The 24719-nt window shown below is 33.8% G+C and overlaps 1 protein-coding gene across 1 annotated transcript in view; it reads left to right on the forward strand.

The window, feature by feature from the left end:
• Window positions 1–24719, forward strand: part of MAN1A2 (mannosidase alpha class 1A member 2) — a 162784-nt gene that overhangs the window by 113100 nt on the left and 24965 nt on the right. Inside the window, exons 9-12 of the mRNA XM_007461625.1 lie at window positions 6571–6686; window positions 10772–10991; window positions 16463–16635; window positions 20125–20240. Of these exons, the coding sequence (XP_007461687.1) occupies window positions 6571–6686; window positions 10772–10991; window positions 16463–16635; window positions 20125–20240 (625 nt within the window). The remainder of the gene's footprint in view (window positions 1–6570; window positions 6687–10771; window positions 10992–16462; window positions 16636–20124; window positions 20241–24719) is intronic.

Genomic DNA, 24719 nt, shown 5'->3' on the forward strand with positions numbered 1-24719 from the left:
TTTCTGTACAGACTGGTGCTACTTTACTAGAATGTACAGAAGACTGCCATCTGTAGTACCATATTTGTAGCATCTCCATAGACTGGTCATCAGAGACCTTTGTCCCTCTGTCTTCCCACTTCACCAAGTCCCTAATCAAATCAATGAAGCTTTTAAACAGAAGACACTGTTCTTTATCTATTAAATCTATAAAGAAAGTGGACACATCCCTGTATCCAGTGCTTCAAAAAGTATTAGGGCTTCCCTGGTGGCGCAGTGGTTGAGAATCTGCCTGCTAATGCAGGGGACACGGGTTCGAGCCCTGGTCTGGGAGGATCCCACATGCCGCGGAGCAACTAGGCCCGTGAGCCACAACTACTGAGCCTGTGCGTCTGGAGCCTCTGCTCCGCAACAAGAGAGGCAGCGATAGTGAGAGGCCCACGCACCGCGATGAAGAGTGGCCCCCTCTTGCCACAACTAGATAAAGCCCTCGCACAGAAACGAAGACCCAACACAGCAAAAATAAATTAATAAACTCCTACCCCCAATATCTTCTAAAAAAAAAATAAGTATTAAAATTTGTATGACCTTTAAACTAGTGACTCATTTCTAAGCACTTATTCCAAAGAAATTTTCAGTTATATATAAATAAATAAATAAATAAATATATATATATATATATAGAGAGAGAGAGAGAGAGAGAGAGAGAGAGATACACACACACACACACACACACACACACACACACCCAGCACATATATATGTATATATAGAGAGGTAATTTACAATTTTGGAGTTATTTGTAACAGGGATAAATTGGAAACATTCTAAAGCATTCCATAGAAAGTCCAATGGAACTTTCTATGATGATGAAAATGTTCTATTTCTGTCCTATCTAATATAGTAGTGGTTATTAGCATGTGGTTATTGAGCCCTGGAAATGTTAGTATGGTTGTGGGACTGCGTTTTAAATCTTATTTACTTTAAATTAATTTAAATTTAATTAGATATTTGTGACTAGAGCCTACCACATTGGACAGTGCAGTTTTTAAACATCCTATGAAAGAGATTTGGTTAAATTATAATCCCTCCAGATCTGATATACAATATAGTCATTAAAAGTTATGTTATAGAATACTTGACATAGGTAAATATGAAATATCTAGAAAGATATTGAGAAAAAGAGAGAAAGCAAATACCACAAGGATAGAAACCAAAGTGTTACCTGTGGTTTTTTAATGAATGTTTGTTTTTGTTTTCTTATTTTGTTTACCTCTATTAATCTAAATTTGATAATGGACATGTATTACTTTTGAAGTAAGATTAAAAACATTTTTAAATAAGAAGATGCTATTTTCCACACCAAAATCTTAGAATACTGGAAAAAATAAATCACTGTTTGAGAATTGCCAGCCTTTGAAATAACCAGCAGTGTCTCACTGATGGCATCTTAATTATTAAAGTTATAACTCTTTCTCTTCATCATATGGTGTTGTGAAAACTAGATAGCCACATGAAAAAGAATGAAGTTGGGCCCTTACCTTTATTAGATACAAAACTTAACTCACAATGCACCCAAGACCCTAAATTTAAGGACCAAAACTATAAAACTCTTAGAAGAGGGACAAATCTTCATGACCTTGGATTTGGGAGTGACTTCTTCAAAAGCATAGGCAACAATAGAAAAAATAGATCAATTGGATTTCATTAAAATTAGAAACTTTTGTGCATCAAAGGATATTGTCATGAGATTGAAAGACAACCCACAGAACGAGAGTTTATTTCCAAATAAATGAGAGTTAGTATTTGCAAATCATATATCTGATAAGGGCTTAATATCTAGAATATATAAAGACCTTCTAAAACTCAACAGCAAAAAGACAAACACTCAATTAAAAAATGGGTAAAGGACTTGAATAGATATTTCTCCAAAGAAAATATTCAAATGGAAAATAAACACATGAAAAAAATGCTCAACGTCGTTAGTTATTAGGGGAATGCAATTAAAAGCATAATGAGATGTCACTTCACACCTACCAGGATGACTGTAATCAAAAGGACAGATAATGAGTGTTGGTGAGGATGTGTGGAGAAATTGGAACCCTCTCACACCACTAGTGGGAATGTAAAATGGTGTAGTCACTGTGAAAAACAGTTTGGTGGTTTCACAATAAGTTGAACATAGAATTCCATATGATCCAGCAGTTCAACTCCTAGGTATCTACCCAAAAGATTTGAAAGCAAGGACTCAAACAGATACTTGTATGCCAGTGTTCACAACAACATTATTTGCAATACCCAAACATAGAAGCAACCAAAGTTTCCAAGAGATGGATAAACAAAATGTGGTATATACACTCAATGGAATATTATTTAGCTATAAAAAGGAATAAAGTTCTGATACATGCTACAACATCGATGAACCTTGAAAATATTATGCTAAAATGAAAAACGCCAGTTGCAAAAGGACAAATATTGTATAATTCCAGTTACATCAGGTATCTAGAGTAGTCAAATTTACAGAGACAGAAAGTGGATTGGAGGTTACCAGGGGCTTGGGTGGGAGGAGAATGGAGAGTTATTGCTTAATAGGTACAGAGTTTCTGTTTGGGGTGATGAAAAAGTTTTGGAAATAATGACAATGTTTGTACCACATTATGAATGTAATTAATGCCACTGAATAGTACACTTAACAAATGGTAAAAATAGTAATGTTCATGTTATATTTTACCACAATAAAAAATTGCAGTAAGTAAAACAATTCTTTGATTCATACTTGTTTTTTCCCACAAGACAAATCCAGATGACTTCTTTAGCGTATGTTCACTCTCAGCATTTATTAATTTTGAGACTGTTATAAAAAGAGCTATTCACTGGTTGTTTTGACAAGAGGTTGTTAAACTTCTAGGGGAGCTATCCTGATATCCCATTAGCAGCTGCAGTCCTTTTAAATTGTCCAATTTATTCCTTTTAGTATTTTTGTATATTTCGTATCAGTTTCTGAAAAGTGTATCAAATTCCATTATTATCTTTGAGCAGTATACATCTGTCATAACTATAAATAGTCTGCAAAACAAACAGTGAATTGAGCTGAAATTTAACAATTCAGCTTTGGCTAACTGTATTATAATTAGAGTAATGATAATGTCTGTGACATGCACACAGCAATCACAGAGAATAGTTATGGTAATTACCTTCAGGAAAAGTACTTGGCAACAGATATAAAAGAATATAGTAAGCAACCTAGATTTAAAGGCACGTCATTAATATCTTTTTTTTTACTTTATTTTTTCACTAGTTTTCTAAGTACAATACTTAGCCTATGCCATTTAATGACTTAAGTGAAGAAAATATAGGAAATTTATCATTACTGATTCACTAAATTTTATACTACTGATTTAAAAACTGTGAAAGAAAAGCAAGAATGGGTATAATAGTTGGAGTTAGAAGACTAATCCAGGCTTTCCTGCTTAATAATTTAGATAAGTTATTTAACCACATGCCTTTGTTTCTTCATCTGTTCTAATTGTACTTATTTTAATAAGACAGTTGTGTGGGTCATATTTATGAGATAATAAATATATTTGAAAATGCTTCATAAACTATAACACATGATACAAATATTTTTATTCTAGAATTTCTTGTAAGAACACTTCAAGAATTAACTTCTTAGAAACCTGCCATTAACTTCATGACATGCTAAGACAGATAATATGAAGCATTGGTATTTAGTAATACTTTATAATGTGTTATCAATTTCTGAATTTCAAAAGGACCTTGAGGTGACATGGTTCATCAGATTTGACATCTAGGCAGGCATGGTTCAGTGGTTCACATAAAAAAGTCAGACTGCTGGGTGATAAATTCCATAGTTAACCAAGGATTGCAGGCGTCTGCTGTATATTTATTAAGCATATAAACTTCCACTGGAACTAGAGTCTAGAAGAGCTGGAGAGAGCCTGTCAGGCAGGACTGAGACTACATTCTATAACCTAAGTAACCTGTAACCCCTAGCAATAATTAACATATCTAAAAATCATTTCCCCTAAACCGTGATGCCAAAGACTTTTGCCTTTTCCATCTTTTTCTCGTTATTTCACCTACTTTAATTTTGTTATGTTTTCTTTTCCTGCTCATTTATTAATCCTTAGATCTACAGCATATCCAGAAATACATGTTTGAGACCAAAGTTAATACCAAATATATGTTTGAGACCATGCTCCTAAGTACCATTTGTGTCCTTTGATCACTTCATACATTCTCTCTGAGTAAACTCCATTATGGCTCAAATACATTTTTATAAATCCCAGTTTTATAACTCCCAAAGTTATACCCCCAACTTATCTCTCTCTGGATTTCCACATGTTTGTTATATCCATTTAGCTATCCAGCCAGTCCCTCAAATTCAGCATGCCCAAGATTCACACTCCTTCCACTTTAAGCCATTTCCCCCTCTAGTATTCCCAGTTTCAGTGAAGAGCACCACTGTTCACTCATTTGCCCCAGCAAGAAATCTAGACATCATCCATGATTTCTCTTTCTCCATTCTTTCAGTAAACACCTGTTAGATATCAAACCAAAAGAGTGTGGTAGAGTCAAGAAAAATTAGATTATTTTAAGATGTTAATAATAAGAGGTAGTTTCGGTTGAAGGGTAGAAGTTGATAAACCAAGAGGGGGATTCCTGGAAAGGAAGCAGAAGTGTTTAGTGTCCAGAGCTAGATGGAGTGCATAGAGTAGAGAAGGAACATTTCTTCCTCTTTAACAGGCAAAGGGAATAGATAAATTGATAGATGGGGGTATAGGAAGTTGAAAGATACATTTTTGGGGTGAATGATCTGTATTTTTTATGTGAATTTGAAGGCTTGGTTGTCTGCTGAGAGTAAGGAAGAAGGTAAAGCTGTAGAGGTCTTTTGAAGAAGGGATTTCAAAAATCTGCTCTAGGGAATGGGAAAGACCCTAATCAAGGGGTCATAGAAAAGTTGACAAGCAATGCTGAGGTTCTCATTGGTGGTGAAAATTGTGAATTTGGGGATAATAGTAGAGTAGACTGACAGGTGGGCTGATGTTTTACTGGTTGCATGCAATAGGTGAACAGTGGAGCAAGGATCCTGAATGGTTGGACAAGAGGATCACCTGTTGCTTCCTTTCCTAACCAGCCTAGACTGCATAGGATCCAAAATAGTGTGAGAATACACGAGTACGTTTAGTCTTCTGTGTTACCTGTCCTACAAATCCCAATACTTGTATCAATGTAGCCATGAACCTTTCGCATTCATCTACAGAGTCACCTGAGCACTGCTGATGAAAATCATCAGTAATACAGGGTAAAGTCACTATAAATTTATAATTTCCAATTCTAACTGGACCACCAGTACCCCTCACAACTCTAACTTTGATCAGTTTACTTTCTTATTCTTTACTGTCCTTAAGTCTTCTGTATAAACCTCCTATCCATCTTCATCTCTCTTTTGACTGTTTCTTTATTTTCAATTTCCTGGGCAGTTTTAGTTTAGGTATGTCTTTAGTAAAAAGTATTTATATAGATTAATAAAATAAAACTTTAAAAAAATTCCTGTGTGAGAGTCTCAGTTTATTTTAAAAGATGAGCTTAATTTAATTTGTTGATGTTACTGATAGATTTGGGCTGATTCCAAATATCCTTTATATTTTGTTTACTTGCTTTTGTAAAAACAGTTTTATTAAGGTAAAATTGACATAAACTGTACATAATAAAATATACAATTTGATAAACTTTAAAATAAGTATACAATTATGAAAACCATCACCACAATCAAAATAATTAACATATCACCCCAAAAGATTTCCTCATACCCCTTTATGATTTTTCCTCACTCCCTTTCACACTCCTTCCTCGAGCAACCACTGATCTGCTTTCTATCATTACAGATAGGTTTGTATTCTCTACAACTTTATATAAATGCAGTCCTTTATATGTACTTTTAATTTTTGTCAGGCTTCTTTCACTCAGCATTATTATTTTGAGATTCATCCGTGTTGTGTATATCCATAGTTCCGAGTACAATTCCACTTTGTGGAATACCACAATTTGTTTATCCATTCACCTGTTGATGGACATCTGGGTTATGTTCACTTTTGGGCTGTTGCAAATAAAGTGCTTTGAACATTCACACACAAGCCTTCGAGTGGACATGTGTTCTTCTTTCTCATGAGTAAATATCCAAGAATGGAATGTTTGTATCATATGGTAGGTGTGTATATTTATCTTTTTAAGAAACTGCCAAGTTGTTTTCCAAAGTGGATGTACCATTTTACATTCCCATCAATAGTGTTCTTCCACATAATCACCAATACATGAAAAAGACTATTAAATATGTGAAGTACCACATCCAGGAGAAAAAGATATCCTAGAAAATTGGATACATATTTGAGGAGAGTGATTATGGTATACTCCTACTGGACTAAATTTGAAGTATGTTGGAAATACGGCTGTCACTATAATGTTTAAATTGTTGGTCTTAATATAGTCATTGTAATTAAAAACATTATTTTTAATCCTCTGTCTTCTCTTTCTTCCACCTCCATCCTTCTCTTTTCTCTTTTGTTGCAGATCATACATCAGTTGGCGGGCTAGGAGACAGTTTTTATGAGTACTTACTAAAAGCATGGTTGATGTCAGATAAAACAGATCATGAGGCCAGAAAAATGTATGATGATGCTATTGAGGTAATTATTATCAGAACATTTACCTAATTAACATATCGAATATATGATGTATTTGATAGAAATTGATGAGCATCTGTACATATTATATACATTCCTTAGAGTTTGTTAGTATTTTAATAGTCATATATTAAGTTTTTCTTTATTGTGGCACTTTAAAGAAATTGTTGAGGAATTTAGTGTAACATATTTATGTATGAAAAATTATCTTAATTACTTGTAGCTATTTTCTACAGAGACTGGAAAAGCTAACTTCACATACTTTTCCATAAACATTCCTTTTTTGAAATGACCCATAAAACCTACATGTTGAGAGCCTTATGGGTAAATAATAAGGACAAAACACTTTTATAGTACTTTTTACATGCCAGGAACTGTTCTGACCCCTGTTCTGACCCCTTTTACATATGTGAAATCATTTAATCTTCTCTACCATTTTGTACATGAGGACCTTAAGGTGCAGAGAGGTTAAGTAACTTGCTAAAGGTCGCATAGCTTAGTTAGTGATGGAGCCTGGAACTCGAGTCTAGATCCAAAGCCTATGCTCTTAACCAGTGTTCTGTATTGTTTTATATTTATGTAACCCCATATTACAGTGTAAAAGTTTAAAATTGGAACAAGTTTCATTCTTGGAAACACTTATATGTGATACCTCCAAGTGGAAACTGTGAAATAGAAAAGTGATTTAATCACTTTGTAAATTATTTGCTTCCTGATCTAGTATAAACCCCTATCCCTGTAATAATTTAATCACTTTTAAAAATTGTGTATTTTGTATGTAACACCATTTCTGACTCTAGTCAATGATCCATACTCCAAGTTACAGTTGTTTTGTATTTAAGTTAAACCAAGGATCTTATTACCCATTTACATCCTTACTTTTTGAGGAACTAATCCCTATAGTTGTTTGTAAAAATGCACAGGAGTTGAACTAATATGTGGCATTATAGTGCTTCGCCCATTGTAGGCATTCAATAAATGTTCCTTGAAGGAGTGTGTTGACTAAGAAATTGAACTAAATTGATGTGTAATCAGGAATCTCCACTTTAGTATGTGACTTCTAAAATTCTTTATGAAGACCTATATATTGGAAAGCTGGAGAATTTTATTCTGTTATTAAACTTTAAACCTAGAAATTTTTATGATGCAAGAAAAGTCATTATCTAGGAAGAATAATAATTTTAGAATTGCAATGTTGAAAATAGCCACCCTTAGTCATTCCCACTAGTCTGTGGGTTCCTTGAAGACAGACTAATTTGTTTATTATTGTCTAGCATGACCTGAAACAATAGGTATTCAATACGTATTTGATAAATTAATGACTGTATTTACTATTTTTATTTTTGAGAAAGTGTGACATGTCATATACCACATAATCATTTTTTCTTCATAGTTTGCTGCTTTCTTGTAATATTTTGAATCTAAAACCATTTTCTCTTGTTTTGCATAATGTTTCCTAAAGGAAAAAGAACATGATACTTGTCATAGCTTTTTAAAAAATTTATTTATTTTTTCATATTAGTTATCTATTTTATACATATTAGTGTATATATATCAATCCCAATCTCCCAATTCATCCCCCCCCCCCACTGCCGCTTTCCCCCCTTGGTGTCCATACGTTTGGTCTCTACATCTCTGTCCTCGATTTCTGCCTTGCAAACTGGTTCATCTGTACTGTCATTGGCTTTTTAAATCATATATACTTTGAAAAGCATGATACCTGTTTTGAAAGTTAATCTCATAAATTAAAATTATTTTCCATGAATCATCTGCTATATATGTGTCCTAAAAATCTTTCTATATTTGTTTTCTGTGTCCTGTTTTTATTAGTTCTTAAGTCTAAAATGAGCACCTACTAAGTGTGTTTACATAACCAGTTGGCTAACTTTCATTTTGAGACATGTATGCAGTTTTTGCAATGCTAATTATCTGCGCTGACTGTTAATTCTGTTAGGAGACAGAGTGTATACAAATTGTAAAATAAATGACATGTGGTATGCAGAGAAGAGATAGGAATGATTATGAATTTTAAGATCCATTCTAGTTTGAGATAAGTCATTTTTTAAATTTGTCTTTCTGAACTAATATATTTAAATTATTCCGTCCTCATCTTACCTTCCTCTACACTTATGGCTACCCATATTCCTGGTTCCTACATCTTAGCTTTCTTTTTAAAAATTATGTAGTTATGGGTTTTATATTCTGATCAAGTTTATATTTAGTCTTTATTTAAAATAATGAAGTAAAATTATACCTTTTTAAAGGTCCCTTTGGAGCAAGAAATTAATGCCACTATTTATGAGGATTTGTTTAACACTTTTTAATAGAAGAGCAATAATATTACTCTTTAACTGCCATTCAAAAATTTTTATATGGGCTTCCCTGGTGGCGCAGCGGTTGAGAGTCCGCCTGCCGATGCAGGGGACGCGGGTTCGTGCCCCGGTCCGGGAAGATCCCACATGCCGCAGAGCGGCTGGGCCCGTGAGCCACGGCCGCTGAGCCTGTGTGTCTGGAGCCTGTGCTCCGCAATGGGAGAGGCCACAACAGTGAGAGGCCCGCGGACCGCAAAAAAAAAAAAAAAAAAAAAAAAAAAAAAAAAAAAAGAAAAATTTTTATATAAGTTGAACTCTTAGACATTTGTCTTAATTTTACTGAGAGAAGGGAGCCATACAAGAAATTTCAGTGGTCTGTAAGTGAATTGTTGGTAAAAAGTTTAGCCACATGTTAGATGCAGGGAGGTCCACAAAGATGAAAAACATTGTCCCTTTACTCAAAAAACTAATGTTTTCATTTGTGCTTCATAGTACTATGGTTAAAATAAAACAACAATAAACATTTATAATCCAATGGTAGTCCCTTATTATTTTGCTTATCAGCTACCCCTTCTTCCTCTAACAGGTCAAATACAATTATCAAAGTACCATTTATTTATAAAATGACTTATTAATTGAACAGTTGTTGAATGCATGCTACACTTATAGGGTTTGTGGAGTGTAAGATGATGAATAAGGCATAGTCCTTGTGTTTCTGTAGAACAAACGTTATTGTGATAAAGAACATAGAATAAATTTTTCAAAAGCTGATTTTTATTGAGCTTGTCAGAAAACAGCCCACAATAAAAATGTGAGTTGAGTCTTATTACTTTTTATTGTCAGAAAAGTATAGTATTTAATTATGTATAATAATTTCTACCAAAGAGAACTGAATTAATGCAATTCCTTATACTTTTACAAAGAAGTACCTCTAAAGGTAGAGAATTATTCTTTAGCCCCTCTCAGCAAAGTCTAAGAACATGGTCCAAAGCTCTTAAACTTTTTCATTTTTAAAATGAAATGTGGTTGTTGGACTCTACTTCGTGTTATATTCAGGTTTAATGTAAAATATTTACCTTTCCATTCCAACTGCTTTAAGGAAAGTTGACATTTCAAAAGAAGTAAAATTGACATTGTCCTATGGCCTCTCTTAACCCTGGCACAGCATCCAAAACAAATGCCTAAGTCTGTGAAGTAAGGGACTAAGGAGTTAAGTTTGAACTTTCAACTGTTTTTCTAAGTTTTATAACATATAATGTATCTCACCTAATATGCCTTTTTAAAACATTGACAAGATGTATAGTTCACATGAAAAAGAAACCATTTTAACTGATTATCAAAATCACATTTTTCTGATTAACTTGGGTGTTTTCTTCCTATTCATTTTTTGTTGTATGAAATAGAAAATAAACTGGTAGAGCCTCTGGGTTATAACTTGTCATCCTGACCTCAACTGACTGATTATTATGAATTTCATTTAGAGCAAGAAGAAAAAACCTGTAATATGGGTAGTGTTTTGTTGTAAGGTAATCTTGAGGCCAGTCTCCTCTCTCCCACCTTGTCTCATTATACTTGTGATTTGGATATTTGTTCAAGATCATGTGTAACTTGATTGCTCACTCCCAAACTTAATTATTGTAAATTAAGTCTTCCAGTTTGGGAAAGTTACAGCTTTGTAGAATTTCATATTACCAAGGTTTTGTGTGAGAAGGATGTAGTAAGTTTGAATACTAACACTTTTCTTCTAAAATTTTGAATATTTACTCTTTCTTATAGGCTATAGAAAAACATCTTATTAGGAAGTCTCGGGGAGGTCTTACCTTTATTGGAGAATGGAAGAACGGGCACTTGGAAAAGAAGATGGGGCATTTGGCCTGCTTTGCTGGGGGAATGTTTGTACTAGGAGCAGATGGTTCTAGAATGGATCAAGCTGGACATTATTTAGAGCTAGGAGCGGAAATTGCACGTACATGTCATGAGTCATATGACAGAACTGGTAAGAATATTAATAATGCTAATTAGTTAGTCTAAAATAATTTCTAAGATAAAAATATGTCCAGGAATTAGAAGGGAAATAAATAGGCAGTTTTTACTTCAAAATAATTTATTCTAACACAGTAAATTTTCTTAAAAACATGAATTTTAATTCTGAAAATAATGTTCCTGCATCTTTTTAAAAATTATTATTCTGAATTCTGTTTTTGTTCATAAAGATTTTGAAGAAGTTGTTTTAAAGACAATAGGTAGGGCTTTTAGGGATGTATGGCCTAACGTTGTTTATTTTAATATAGAAGAATCCAGGTCATCCATTTATTTCAGCTTCTGTAAAATCAGTTGCTTAAAAGAATACAGAGTTGATTTAGGTTACACGCCTTGCCTATAAAGATATTAGTTATATTGAGTATGTATATAACTGTATGTTATATGTATAATTCGTATGTAGATAACTAGTAGTTTGTCTCTTGGTCAGTTCACCAATAATTTTAAGTTGTTTGTGCCTTTAAAAAGAACCTGTTATGTTGCTTTAGGCAAGTATGTGATATTTCTGGGCTTCAGTGTCCTTTCCTAAAAAAATGAGACGATTCTCAGTTTTACAGGTGACAAAAATTGGTTCCTGGGGGCAAAAAATATCTTTAAATGTAAAGCACACACACACACACACACACACACACACACACACACACACAGAGTCATAGATAGATAAACAGTATATATTTGATAATAATATTTCATGGAAGGAGAAAGCAATTAGGTTTAAATAAAAGCCTGGAGAATAAGGTTGAGAAACACTGGACTAGGTCTTCCAAGTTTTTCTCTGGCTTTAAAAATGTATTTTTTAAAAAATTATTATTGTTATTTTATTTATTTATTTTTGGCCGCGTTGGGTCTTCGTTGCTGCACTTGGGCTTAGTTGCTCTGCGGCATGTGGGATCTTCCTGGACCAGGGCTTGAACCTGTGTCCCCTGCATTGGCAGGCGGATTCTTAACCACTGCTCGACCAGGGAAATCCCAAAAATGTATGTCTCTATATGAAATAACGGAAAATGAGTTCCCTGAAAAACTAAAGACTAGGAATTTCTGATTGTGATTTCAGAAGTTGACTTGTTGTTTTAGTTAAATAACTGAATTTATGTTTTAGGGTTAATTTATCATCAGGTACCATGAAACAAATATGGTTGGCTTAAAATTTATCCTAGTTCATAAATCTGTCAGGTTATTTTTATATAATAAAGAACTGAATTTATGGTGAAATTGACCCTTCAGCTCTCTCAGTAACTAAATCAAGGATTCCATTTCGTGACAAAATATAACTAAGTCAAAGGGACATTGAAGCAGATGTTATTTTGTGGTGGTTTAAGTTAGTATATAATACATCTAAAGTCTGTTATCTGAGTTACAAATAGAAGTTAAAATATATTGTCATGATGTCGGTATAGAATATCAAATATATACTTAAAGCTGAAATTAGTAAAACATTGAGGACCAGAGTGGATATTAAATGTTTGTACTAGGACCCATGGTAATAAGACTTGTTGTTATGCAGCTTTTGACCACAAATCAAATACTAGATCTAAAATAGTAGCATTTCATGCAACAGATGCATTAAAATTGGTATATTATGGTTATTATATTAATCATTCACTCCATTAAACATGGAGCACATATTATGTGCCAGTCGTTAATGCTGGATTCTTACAGGTTGAAGTGTGAACAAGATATCTTCCCTGCCTTTGAGAAACTCATAGAATACCAGAGTTACGAAGGGATGCCCTATATTTCTGATTTTCACATTTCATAATGCTGATATGAAACACTGATATTATGAAAAGAACATGTGAACTAGGATGCAAAAAGCCCGTGTTTCACTGTTTATTATCTATGAGCTTTAGGCAAATCATTTAGCCTTCCTAAAGCCTCAGTTGCTTCATCTGCAAAAAATTGGGGTAATAATACCTACGCTGTCTTCCTCAGAATGTTGTGAGTACAAATGAAAAATTAAAAAATGCAGTCTCTGGTTGTTGCTCTCATGCTTGTTCTGATGTCATTTTCACATTGCCAGTGGATGAACCTGTGACCCTCTTTGCCATCATATGCCCCAAAAGATTACTATTTGATTTGTATCCTATATTTTCACATCTTTCACTGTTTTTACTTATCTTTAATCTCACCTTAGATCCTTTAATTAAGAAGTACAATTCTAGTTTTGCTTACTTCCTACCATGACATCTTCTGTATTTTCTTATAGCTATGCTATAATTTTTGGCAACCTTGTTTAAAAATATATTCACTTCTTAGCAGTTATTTGGGCTAAATTCATACAATAATTACTGCCTTGGGATTTCACTTCAGTTTGTTGGAATTATAATTAACATTATTTCAAAATCTGGTATTCTTCATATATTCCACTTACTGATAAACATGGCCTGCTGCTTAATACTTAGCTGGGTTTGTAGGAAATGTTTCTGAATCTTTTCATGAGACTGAGCAGTAACTTACTGGTAGTTAAACATTATTATGTCTACATGGGAAGCTAGATTGATACATTGTTTTAGTTTATTCTGAGGTAAAATGCAAAATTAATGCCAAACCAGATCTTAGACTTCCAAAATACAGTACCTTCTTGATCTGGGTTTCTAGCTTAAAAAAAAAAAATTGCTGAACATCATTAAAATAATGACTATTATATAACTTAATTTATTTCATATTGAAATTGGATAATACCTTTCTTAGACTATGTGCTATCACATTTTGGGGGGAAATTTAATCTCTTTAGATACATATAACATGTCCCATGGACAAAACATCCATTGAACATGGAGTAATGGACATATTTTAAGAGTTTCTACAACTATTTTTTCCTTAAGAGAAGTTAATAGGAGGGAAGGATACAGGAAAAGAGTTTAAGTTCTTCCCTTACTATTAGCCCATTCAAACTGTATTCAGATTGCCTGTCCCAGATATTCCTCATGCTTTTTAGCTTTTGTTGAATTTCTTTTGTTGACTTAAGTGTACTTATCTTTCCATTTCTACAGATTCTGCCTATCTTGGAGGACTCATGAATATTTTTTTTCCCATGACTTTATGGACTAATCTGTACCTTCTTTAAAATTATCTTTTATTTTCTTACAACTGACTTTTATCACATTTGATATTTTACTTCAATTTTTTCTTTGTGTATGTCTCTTTCCTTTACCTGCATTATATGATTTTTGCATCCTCTAGAGTTCTTTTTACCTAGACACTAAATTATTTATGATTTTGACTCAATATTTACTTGTTGGATTAGTTATTTTCCTTTTAGAAATGATATATCAAATATAAGTGGGAAATTTAAGACAGGGAGTAGAAATTAAGTGCAAGGTAGAACGTTATGAAATTATTTTTTTACAGCATTGCATAGACAAAAGAGCACCTAAGAAATAATGCCCTCAGAAACATGAAAGCAATGATTTGACAGAAATAATGGATGTGGTATGTATATATTACATATCACATACCAATGGTATGTGTTATGTATATATTACATACCGCATACCAATGGATGTGGCTTGTATGTTTTTTACTCACCAGCTCCTCACAGAAGAAATATGTTATCTTTCTGGTGTGTTTTATTTGTGAAGTTATGAATGACTGATCAGTGAAATAAAATTTTTAGTAAGAAGTCTAAAATATTAGTTCTATGCAGCCAATTTCTACTTCAATTCAGGTGATAATATCATTATAATTACAAAAGTTACTATCTAATTTAAAGTTAGCCTTAAGAGTATCATTTGAAAACTCTGTATGATCAATTAACACTCATAGTCTTTGAGAAAAGAAAAACAAGAAATCCAGACAAAATGACTTATCTTACTATTTATTGGATTACCATCATCTCAGTGCTTATGATGTTTGACTTTTATTATTTTTAAAACATTTGTTAAATGACAAATAATATTTGATTGTATGCCAGACCTTGTCAATAAGCTGAGTAGAAGTTTTCTTACAAAACATTGATAATTTCTTAGTTAGTCCTTACCTCAAATCCCATTGAGGAGGTGGTTAGAGCTGTATGAGCACACATAAAGTTTAGCATGTAATTTCAGAGGCTTCTTTGGCACACATTAATCTCCCTCTTCCAAAGCCTACCGTAGAGTTCATGATCCTCAGGTTAAAAACCCCTGCTTAAGTTCTGCTTTAGTTCTCCAAGACTTAGCAGTAAACAAACTGTGAGTATTAACTCTTCTGGATCACACGCCTTGCTTTTAATAGAGCTATCTACCATCACTATAGTGTTTCTGGTTTTGTGTTTTTTCTTGGGGGTGGGGAGTGGTATGAAATGCTTTATTTTCACCTCCTTTGAATTGTGATTATTTGGAGTTTATGGCGTCACCTTTGTAATGCTAAAATTTGGCTGCTGCAACACATGTCATGCCAACAACTATGGCATGATTTTGTTTATGGTATAGTTCTTACTCTCCCTTTTCTGAGAAAATATAAAAGTGTCCAGCATTTCTTGAAAGAGGCAAGAGACTTTGAAACTGCCACTGGTACAAACTAGTAAAAAGAAAGAAAGATGGCAGCTGAGAGTGGTAATTGTGTGTGACTCCAGCACCCCAGTGGAGGATGGTTTTATATTGCCAGTTTTAGGGTGCTGGGTGTGATTAGAAAGAGGTTCTTAAAAAGCCTTTCATGTAGTGCTGTATTCCAGCCTGAATGGAAGTCATATCATTTAAGGAGTATTATGTAATGTTGAAATATATGTGTTATGGCCATGTTTTAAAAAATTTTTTATTTTTATTTAACTATAGTTGATATACAATATTGTGTTAGTTTCAGGTGTTTATTCAAACTGATAAATAGGCAATTTACTGATGAAATTCTTAGTGGTTGGCGTTTTGAACCTCTTCCTAGCTGTATATACAGAAGCTATAGGCAAAGAGAGATGATTTTTAAAACTGGTTTAAGTTTTAAAAATGTATTGTTTCTTACTGTGGTATGCTTTAAAAGGTTAGGGACTAACTAAATCTAATTCAAAGTCTGAGCTCTAAAATGTTTTCTTATATGTATGTGTTATATTAAAAGGACTTTTAAATTGTCTTGACTTTTTAAAAAATAATTGTGCACAATACGGTTACCTGTCTCATTTGATTTTGGACCAAAACAGAATATGTAATGTGTTTATGTCTAGCTTGGCATTTGTTTCCAAAGGATTACTAGACTTTTGTCAGTTTAGTTAGATATAGCAGTATGTTGATGTACATTATTTATGAGAAATATTTCACGTTAGAATAATAGGAATATTTATAAGAAAATCAAATGCGGATCTTTTAAAATCACTGATTTTGCAAAACAGCAGCAATAAAAATAAGACAAACAACAAAACAACTTTACTTCATGCTGCATTCTTTCAGGGGGAGGAAAAAACTCTGGCGAACAAACACAAATGGTTTATTGTGTTCATTTATTTCTTTTGTCATGTTACAGCATTAAAGCTAGGTCCTGAATCATTCAAGTTTGATGGTGCAGTAGAGGCTGTGGCAGTTCGGCAGGCTGAAAAGTATTACATCCTACGTCCAGAAGTAATTGAAACCTATTGGTACCTGTGGCGATTCACTCACGATCCAAGATATAGGGAGTGGGGCTGGGAAGCAGCACTGGTAAATAAGCCAATATTTCATTTAATGTGCAAGAGTGTTCAATTAAGCCTCCTGTAGTGCCATGTATCCTCATCCATGTTACCTCATGTTCAGTAACTATAGGGCTACTTTCATTTTTTTTTTTGATGGAAAAACTGTTAGTTTGTTTCTTAAGCAGTAGAAGTAAACCTTAAAATCCAGTTTAGTTTTCTATTAGAACTATTTTCCTCCTAGTATTCACTCATTATTCTTAGTGAATAACTAAAGGAGTCATTTAAATGGCAGTTTTTCACTATGATTATAAAATTTCCATACTTGCCTATTAATGCTTAACCTCTGGGGGAAAAATAAAATCATTGTGAAATTGCCCAGATTCACAGCCTGGGTAGATTAACCCCCATTCACTTCAGCTTGTGTTCAGAGTAATTCCTTAGTGGCACCATAAGGACTAGTGAATTGTTAAAAATTTTCTACATTGAAAGACAAAAAAACCCCAACACACTCTCTCTCTTTCTCTCTCTCTCTCTCTCCCTCTCTCTCTCTCTCTCTCCCTCTCTCCCTCTCTCTCTCTCTCTCTCTCTATCTATCTATCTATATATATATATATATATATACATGTGTGTATGTGTGTGTGTGTGTGTGTTTGTAATGAGGAATTTTTAATGGTTAGTAAAGTAAGCAAATTGTTTACTCATAAAATGCTAGCCTTTCAGAGAATTCCATTGTCATCAGTACCTGGGAGGAAGAGAAATCATTAGAGTTTTCATGGAAGTATAGCTTATCACTGGGAGTGAGGAGGTTTTTTATTCTCTAAGACATACTAATTATGATAAATAGTACTAATTATGATGGCTATTCATATTCAAATTGTTTAGCTTAAACTTGCAATCTAGATAGAATGAGGACATTCTAGGTGAGGTAAGTAGTGTTAGTAAATTGCTCAGACAAGAATGTGCAAGATGTGTTTTAGGGCAGAATATAGACCAATTTGTGTAAAAAGGTTTCACAGGGTCAACTCGAGAGAGCTAAGTTTGGAGCCATTATGTAGATGGTCTTACATGCCAGATCAAGGCATGAATACTTTACTCAGTGCTTCAGGAATAACACGCACATATTTAGTTTTCTCAGTTACTATATAAGTGTTTCTCATTTGGCAGGTGGGGATTAAAAGTCCTTTGCCTGTCTAAAAAGCCCCTCAGATCTTCTTTTTCTTCACCATCTCCTACCCACCAGAGCTCCCTGACTTTAAGAATCCGTTATGGACTACTAAAGGTTTTTGAAAGGGGAAGGAACTACTGAAGACTTTTTAGTGGGGAGTAACAAAACAAAAGGATCTGATTATAATCTGCAAATTGGTGGGTTTTGGAGAGCACTGCGATAATCTAGGAATAATGTGATAAAGACGAACTAAGGTGAGGACACTTATGTGTTGTCATTCAGACATAGTTGGTCCTTATGGAGTTTAACAATAAGAGAATATTAATGGAAACAAGGCAGTTATGAATACAGAGCAGGAACAGATGAAGCATTTATTCATGCTGCTTTTCTCTGACTACCTGTGTCCAAAATTGGAAACACAGCTGCTAGTGAAACTCTCTGTGCAGTAGGGTCCTGCTGCAGTTGAGAGATAGACAAAATGTTGGCACAGTGGTTTGGGAATAGGACACACACACATATACACACACACACACTTCTGTTGTGTAGCAATGGCTTTTACTAACGCTTACATATATCAAGCAATATTTTATATAGGGGAAATAGGTAAAGTAATCCTGCAATGAATGAATCCTTGAAAGTCCACTAATATTTAATGCTTCTTATTTAGAGGAATATGGGAGATGTATCTGAATCATGTGGGGCAGGGAGGTGAGGGATGGTGGCAGAAATGCATCTTTTCATTGAGAAACACTAAAGGATAATTTATCCTTTTCCTAAGGTTCTTTTTTTTTCCTGTGCGCCTTCTTAAAGGTTTGACAAGCTCAAACTTTAACCCATATCTGTCCATATTTGAATTACAGAGTTAAAATTTTGCTTCTGTAGCCTATATGGACACACACAAACTCTGAAGAACAAGAACTGAAATAATTATACTTAAAATTCAAGTTTCAAAAGTATGACATGATGAGAAGGGGGTGCAGTGTGGAGACAAAAGAGAAGAACTCACATCTTAAATAGAATTTTCCTTCTTGCCCACCACTGGCTCCCATGTTGGGTTTAAAGAAAGAAAAGGGAAGACAAGCTGGGATAGAATAGTGGTATCTCATGTCTTCTGTGGCTTTAACTATTCCAATCTACATCTTCAAATTTCCAAACTTGAATATGTTATGCATGAAAACGTGCCTTTAAGAAATGTCTCTAAATGGCTTAAAGATTAGTCATGCCTCCCTGATACTTTCACAGTATCCTTAAACTGCTCTGATGTTCTACAGTGGTAAAGATGCATGATCATTGTGAAGAATATGTGTTTAAAAACTTATTCATGTAAATTGATACAGGCAGTATGGAGAACAGTATGGAGGTACCTTAAAAAACTAAAAATAGAACTACCCAGCAATCCCACTACTGGGCATATACCCTGAGAAAACCATAATTCAAAAAGAGACATGTACCACAATGTTCATCGCAGCACTGTTTACAATAGCCAGGACATGGAAGCAACCTAAGTGTCCATCGACAGCTGAATGGATAAAGAAGATGTGGCACATATATACAATGGAATATTACTCAGCCATAAAAAGAAATGAAATTGAGTTACTTGTAGTGAGGTGGATGGACCTAGAGTCTGTCACACAGAGTGAAGTAAGTCAGAAAGAGAAAAACAAATACTGTATGCTAACACATATATATGGAATCTAAAAAACAAAAAAAGTTTCTGAAGAACCTAAGGGCAGAACAGGAATAAAGACACAGACCTACTAGAGAATGGACTTGAGGACATGGGGAGTGGGATGGGTAAGCTGGGACGAAGTGAGAGAGTGGCATGGACATATATACACCACCAAACGTAAAATAGATAGCTAGTAGGGAGCAGCCACATAGCACAGGGAGATCAGCTCGGTGCTTTGTGACCACCTAGAGGGGTGGCATAGGGAGGGTGGAGGGAGACGCAAGAGGGAGGGGATATGGGATGTAGGTATACATATAGCTGATTCACTTTGTTATAAAGCAGAAACTAACGCACCATTGTAAAGCAATTATACTCCAATAAAGAAGTAAAAAATAAAAATGTTTAAAATACTTAGAGAAAAGTACCAAACCTTTGGTAAGGAGACTTTAAAAACCAAGCTGTAATCAAAATGGAACTATATAAAAATTAACAATTTGATTAAATAAACACTTTTAGTGTTAATTAGCTTTTCATTAGAAAGGAGGAAGACCAGACGAGTAAAATCTTATTCTGAAGCTGTCAAATTCTCATAGAGATCTCTGTAAACTTTTGACTGTGGTTCCTTAACTTGTCCTTCCAAGTTTGAAACTGTGGAATTGACTCTTGTCTCATCTCTTTTACAGGCTATTGAAAAGTATTGCCGAGTCAATGGTGGATTTTCTGGCGTCAAGGATGTATATTCCTCTACTCCTACGCATGATGATGTACAGCAGAGCTTCTTTCTTGCTGAAACATTAAAGTAAGTAGATGCCTTAAAAAATGTATTTTAATTGTAGGTGGGTTTTGCTCTGGTCACTACATGCTGAATTATGACTTATGTGATGTTACACTAAATTTTATTACAAAAATCTTTTTATGTAATTGAGTCTTCAATTTTTAGCTACATCTCATGAAGGCATTTTGTCAAATAAGAGTACCTTTGTTTTGTATTTAGCTCTTTACTATGCATTAGAATCACCTAGAAGACTTCTTAAAATGCAGATTACTGGGCCATGCCCAGTTTCTGATTCAGTAGGTTTAGGGTGGACCCTAAGAATTTACATTTCTGACAAACTCCCAGGTGGTACGGATGATGCTGGTCCTGGGGTCACACCTCAACTCCCTGTTCTAGCTAATGAAATCTGTTAGGAACAATCATAGAGTTTTGATGGTTACTAGAGGGTGTATGACCATAGCCACTCATCCTCCCAATGAGGTTTCCTGTAAAGATATCTGTATAAAGGGAATAATTGAAAAGAAAAATGACAGCTTTATTATTTGGGCTTATACTCAAAATCCCAGGCAGAATTTTATAAACTTTCCTGGAAGAAGGTGGAGACCTTAAATATGTCTACTTCGCAAAACCCCTGCAAAGTAAGGTCCTTAAATACCTTCTTTTAAATTTCACATTTCTATTTCCAGTCAGTCTGTACCTGAATACCTCATAAACTGTCATTACATTTGTTCCAAAAAATGTTATTTCCAGACATTGTTCAGGTTATTTGAGGATATATCAGTAGGCAAAAGGGAAAAAAATTCTCAGTCTCTTGGACTTTACATTCTAGTATACTTCTGGCCTACATTCTGGTGTATTAGGGTTTAAATGTACATGTCTCAAACTACGTTTCTTATCTTAAATGGCAATCTTACTCCAGTTTTTCTTTTATTATCCCTGATATTTTTATTTTCCTATCTTCTCAGCTTGTACATTATGGTTATTTCTTTTTTTCTCATTCTAATATATCACTTTCTTGTTATATCGTTTCTTTATTTTGCCCCCTCGTTTCCGTATCTGTACTTGACCCTAGACCAAACCCTTATTTTGCTGAGATGGTTTAGTCAGTTCTGTACCTCCAGTCGTTTCTTGTATTTGTTTATCCTGTGTGATTAGGCTTGAGACTGTACGAGATAGTTGAAAGAGCACTGGACTGGAAGATAGAACTGCAGGAGCTTTAGTTACACACTTGCTACAACCTAGCTGAAGGAACATGTCAAAATAAAACTTCCTTGCTTTCAGTTTTCATAGTTGTCAACTGTGGAATTTGACCCAAATTATGTAAGATCTCTCTCTTTTTAAAATTTTTTTACTGTTTTTTAAGCCCAGAAAAATTGTAAGAATAGTACAATGATTGTATCTTTCACCTAGAGTTACCTTTTGTTAATTTTTGCTGCATTCCCATACCCCCATGTATATGTATACATAGACACAGTTCTACTTGTTTGCTTATTTATTTATTTGCTTTATAATTTGAGAGTTACCAGCATTCTGTTATTTACCCAGGAGTTTTTAGGAAAAGGGCATAATCTTACACAAGCACAATACGGTTATCACGTTTGTGAAACTTAACATTCATACAGTACTGCTGCTTAGTATGTAGTCCATTTTCAAATTTCTCAATTGTTCTAATAATGTACTTTATAACTTTTTTTTTTAACCCCAACCCAGGGTCCAATAAAGGATCAATTGTTGCATTTGCTTGTCATGTTTCTTTAGTCTACTTTAACCTAGAACAAAGTTTCCTTATTCTTCTTTAGTCTTTTATGACATTGACATTAAGTATTCAGGCTAGTTGTTTTGAAGAATGTCCCTCAATTTAGATATTTGTGATTGTTTCCTTATGATCAGATTTAGGTTAAACATTTTTGGCATGAATATTATATAGATGATGTGGCCTTATTTCATCTCATAAAGAGTCACATGATAGCGGTTTAACTCATTGATGATTTTAAATTTGATCATAAGGTTAGATTTGATTATAAGGTCATGTAAAGAATCTTTTTTCTTTTTGTAATAAGTGATCTGTGGAGTGATAACTTTGAGACTGTGTGAATATCCTTTTTCCAACAATCTTTCCTGACCATCTTGCCTGAATTGAATATTACTACAGTAGTGGTAAAATGCTGATTTTGAGGCCTCCTCTAGTCTTAGAAATTACTTGATTTTCAGCATTCATATACCATTTTCTTCGTGTCACTCTTCTGCTCAAAAGCTCCAATGGCTCATTCATCTCTAGCTTCATTTCTCACTTCTTTTCTTTATATATTCTATCCTTAAACCAAGTTAATCTGTTTATATATCTATCCATCTATATTTGTTCTTTTGAATTTCATTGTCTATTTCATATTTCTTTGGCTCTGGCAGGAATGTCTTTATTCTTTCTATCAGTTAATGCCCCTCTCTAAATAAAGTTCAGATCTTACCTCTTGCAGGTTGGCTTTCATAATTAATTCCCAAATGCCTCCTCAGTACACACCTTGAGCACTTTAGCACATGGGTAGGGCTGCAAATACATATGTGCCATGCTGCTTTTCCCCTTGCAGTATATAGGGTATCACCAGTTGACCTTGGTTCTTTTCCCTGCCAAGTTCAAGTTCAGGAAGAATCCTTCTCAACGCAGTACTCTAGGTAACCAATTATATATATACATACACACAAATACATTTGGATCAATAAAAGTAGAAAAAGTCAAAGGAGGAATCATACAGGTATTTATAACAAAACCTAGGCTAAGAAAATTATCACAGTTGAGCACTACATTCATTTCACCTCAGCTCAATTGTTGCATCTTTATTTGAAGGTCTGATAAATTGAGAAAAGTGTGCATGCTGAGGATACATTTCAGTCAGTTTTTCTTGAGTTCATATATGTCAGGTATTAAATGGCTAAGAAAAATCACAGGTTAGTTGGAAACATAGTCTTCTTAATGAATTTATTGTTAAAAGAAAAAAGAAATACATAAAATTAAGACCAAGTTTACCACCGTGGTGTGTCTGCTTTCACTGGTATCAGAATCTCCAGGGCAGAAGTTGTTTTGCGTGTGTGCACCTGTCTGTGTATCTTGCTTGTGTGCTTTTTCCCCCTTCCTATCTTAAAGTTCAAAATTTGAATATAATGGCAAAATTCTGGAAAACTATATATATAAGAATATGTCAAGACTTTTATATAGTGAAAGCTATGGAAAAAGATGTACATGGATGTTTATTGAAGTTATAAAAATAAAGAGTTACTATATGTTCAATATTAGTTGAAAGGTTAAATAAATTATGGCACATCCACAACGGGTATTAAGGAACCAATAGCAATTATAGACTCGTCACAGTATAATATTAAGTGAGCTATTAAGTGCATGTATACATATATAGATGCACATCTTAATATTATTTCAATAACATTAAAATGTATACTGTGATTTAGCTTAATTGGTGTTATTCTTTTAAATCCATTTCTGGTTTTGCTTTTGTAATCAGGTAAAACATTTTTTTAAATAAATTAAACTGCAGTCACATTTTCCTGTCTCAAATTCATTTGCTGTCTTTGTGCCTAGAATCAAAAGACATTTTTTGAGCTGCAAAAAAATTTAGAGATCCAACATACACCACTGCAGTCCATCCCTCCCCTCTACACATAGACATTCCCAATGCTAAAAATCTCTTTACAACATACAGAATATTTTGTCATAAAGTCTTTGTTAATCTCTAGTTTTCTGTTAATCTCTAGTTAACAGGCAGCTCACTGTCTCATAAGGCTAACCCATTACATTGTTCAGAAGCTTTCATTGTTAGAAATATCTTTCTTATATTGAGTTAAAATCTGCTTCACTGTGCGTTCCATTCGGTGATCCATACTTTACCATTTGGAAATACGGAGTCTTCTACATGGATGTTAACTAAAAATACTTGTATTTATCAGGCTAAAGGTGACATGTTTCTGTACTATTTCTTTCCGATACCAGTCTGGTTGACTTCTCTGGAGATGATTCCATGGTTTTCTAGACTGAACACTGCATTTAAGATGTGAATAAACCAGTGCAGAGTACCAATTGCTAATTTGGTCTTTATACCTTCATCAAAGCAAGATACTATTGTATTCTGTTTTCTGGTAGCCCTGTCAATATATCTTGAAATTTTGATAAAGGTCTTTTTTTTTTTTTTAGCATGAACTAAGATAATTATTTTCTTTCTTACATTGGTATGATTCACTTTTATGAAATTTATTACATTTTACCTTTATCCATTATTAAATCTTATTTTGTTAGATGTAACATTTTCTAATTTATTGAAATTTTTTTGAACTCCTGAGTTTTTCATTTAATGTATTAGCTATTCTAGCTTTGTGTCACTTACAGATTTAATAGGTATGCCTTTTCTGTATATACCCAAGTTAATCAAACATTAAAGACATCTAACCTATGTATTCTTAACCAGTTCATACTTATCTGTCTTTTCCCACCTCTTTCCC

The sequence above is a fragment of the Lipotes vexillifer genome, unplaced genomic scaffold (genome assembly GCF_000442215.2).
Source record: "Lipotes vexillifer unplaced genomic scaffold, Lipotes_vexillifer_v1.1 scaffold858, whole genome shotgun sequence".
NCBI lineage: Eukaryota > Metazoa > Chordata > Mammalia > Artiodactyla > Lipotidae > Lipotes > Lipotes vexillifer.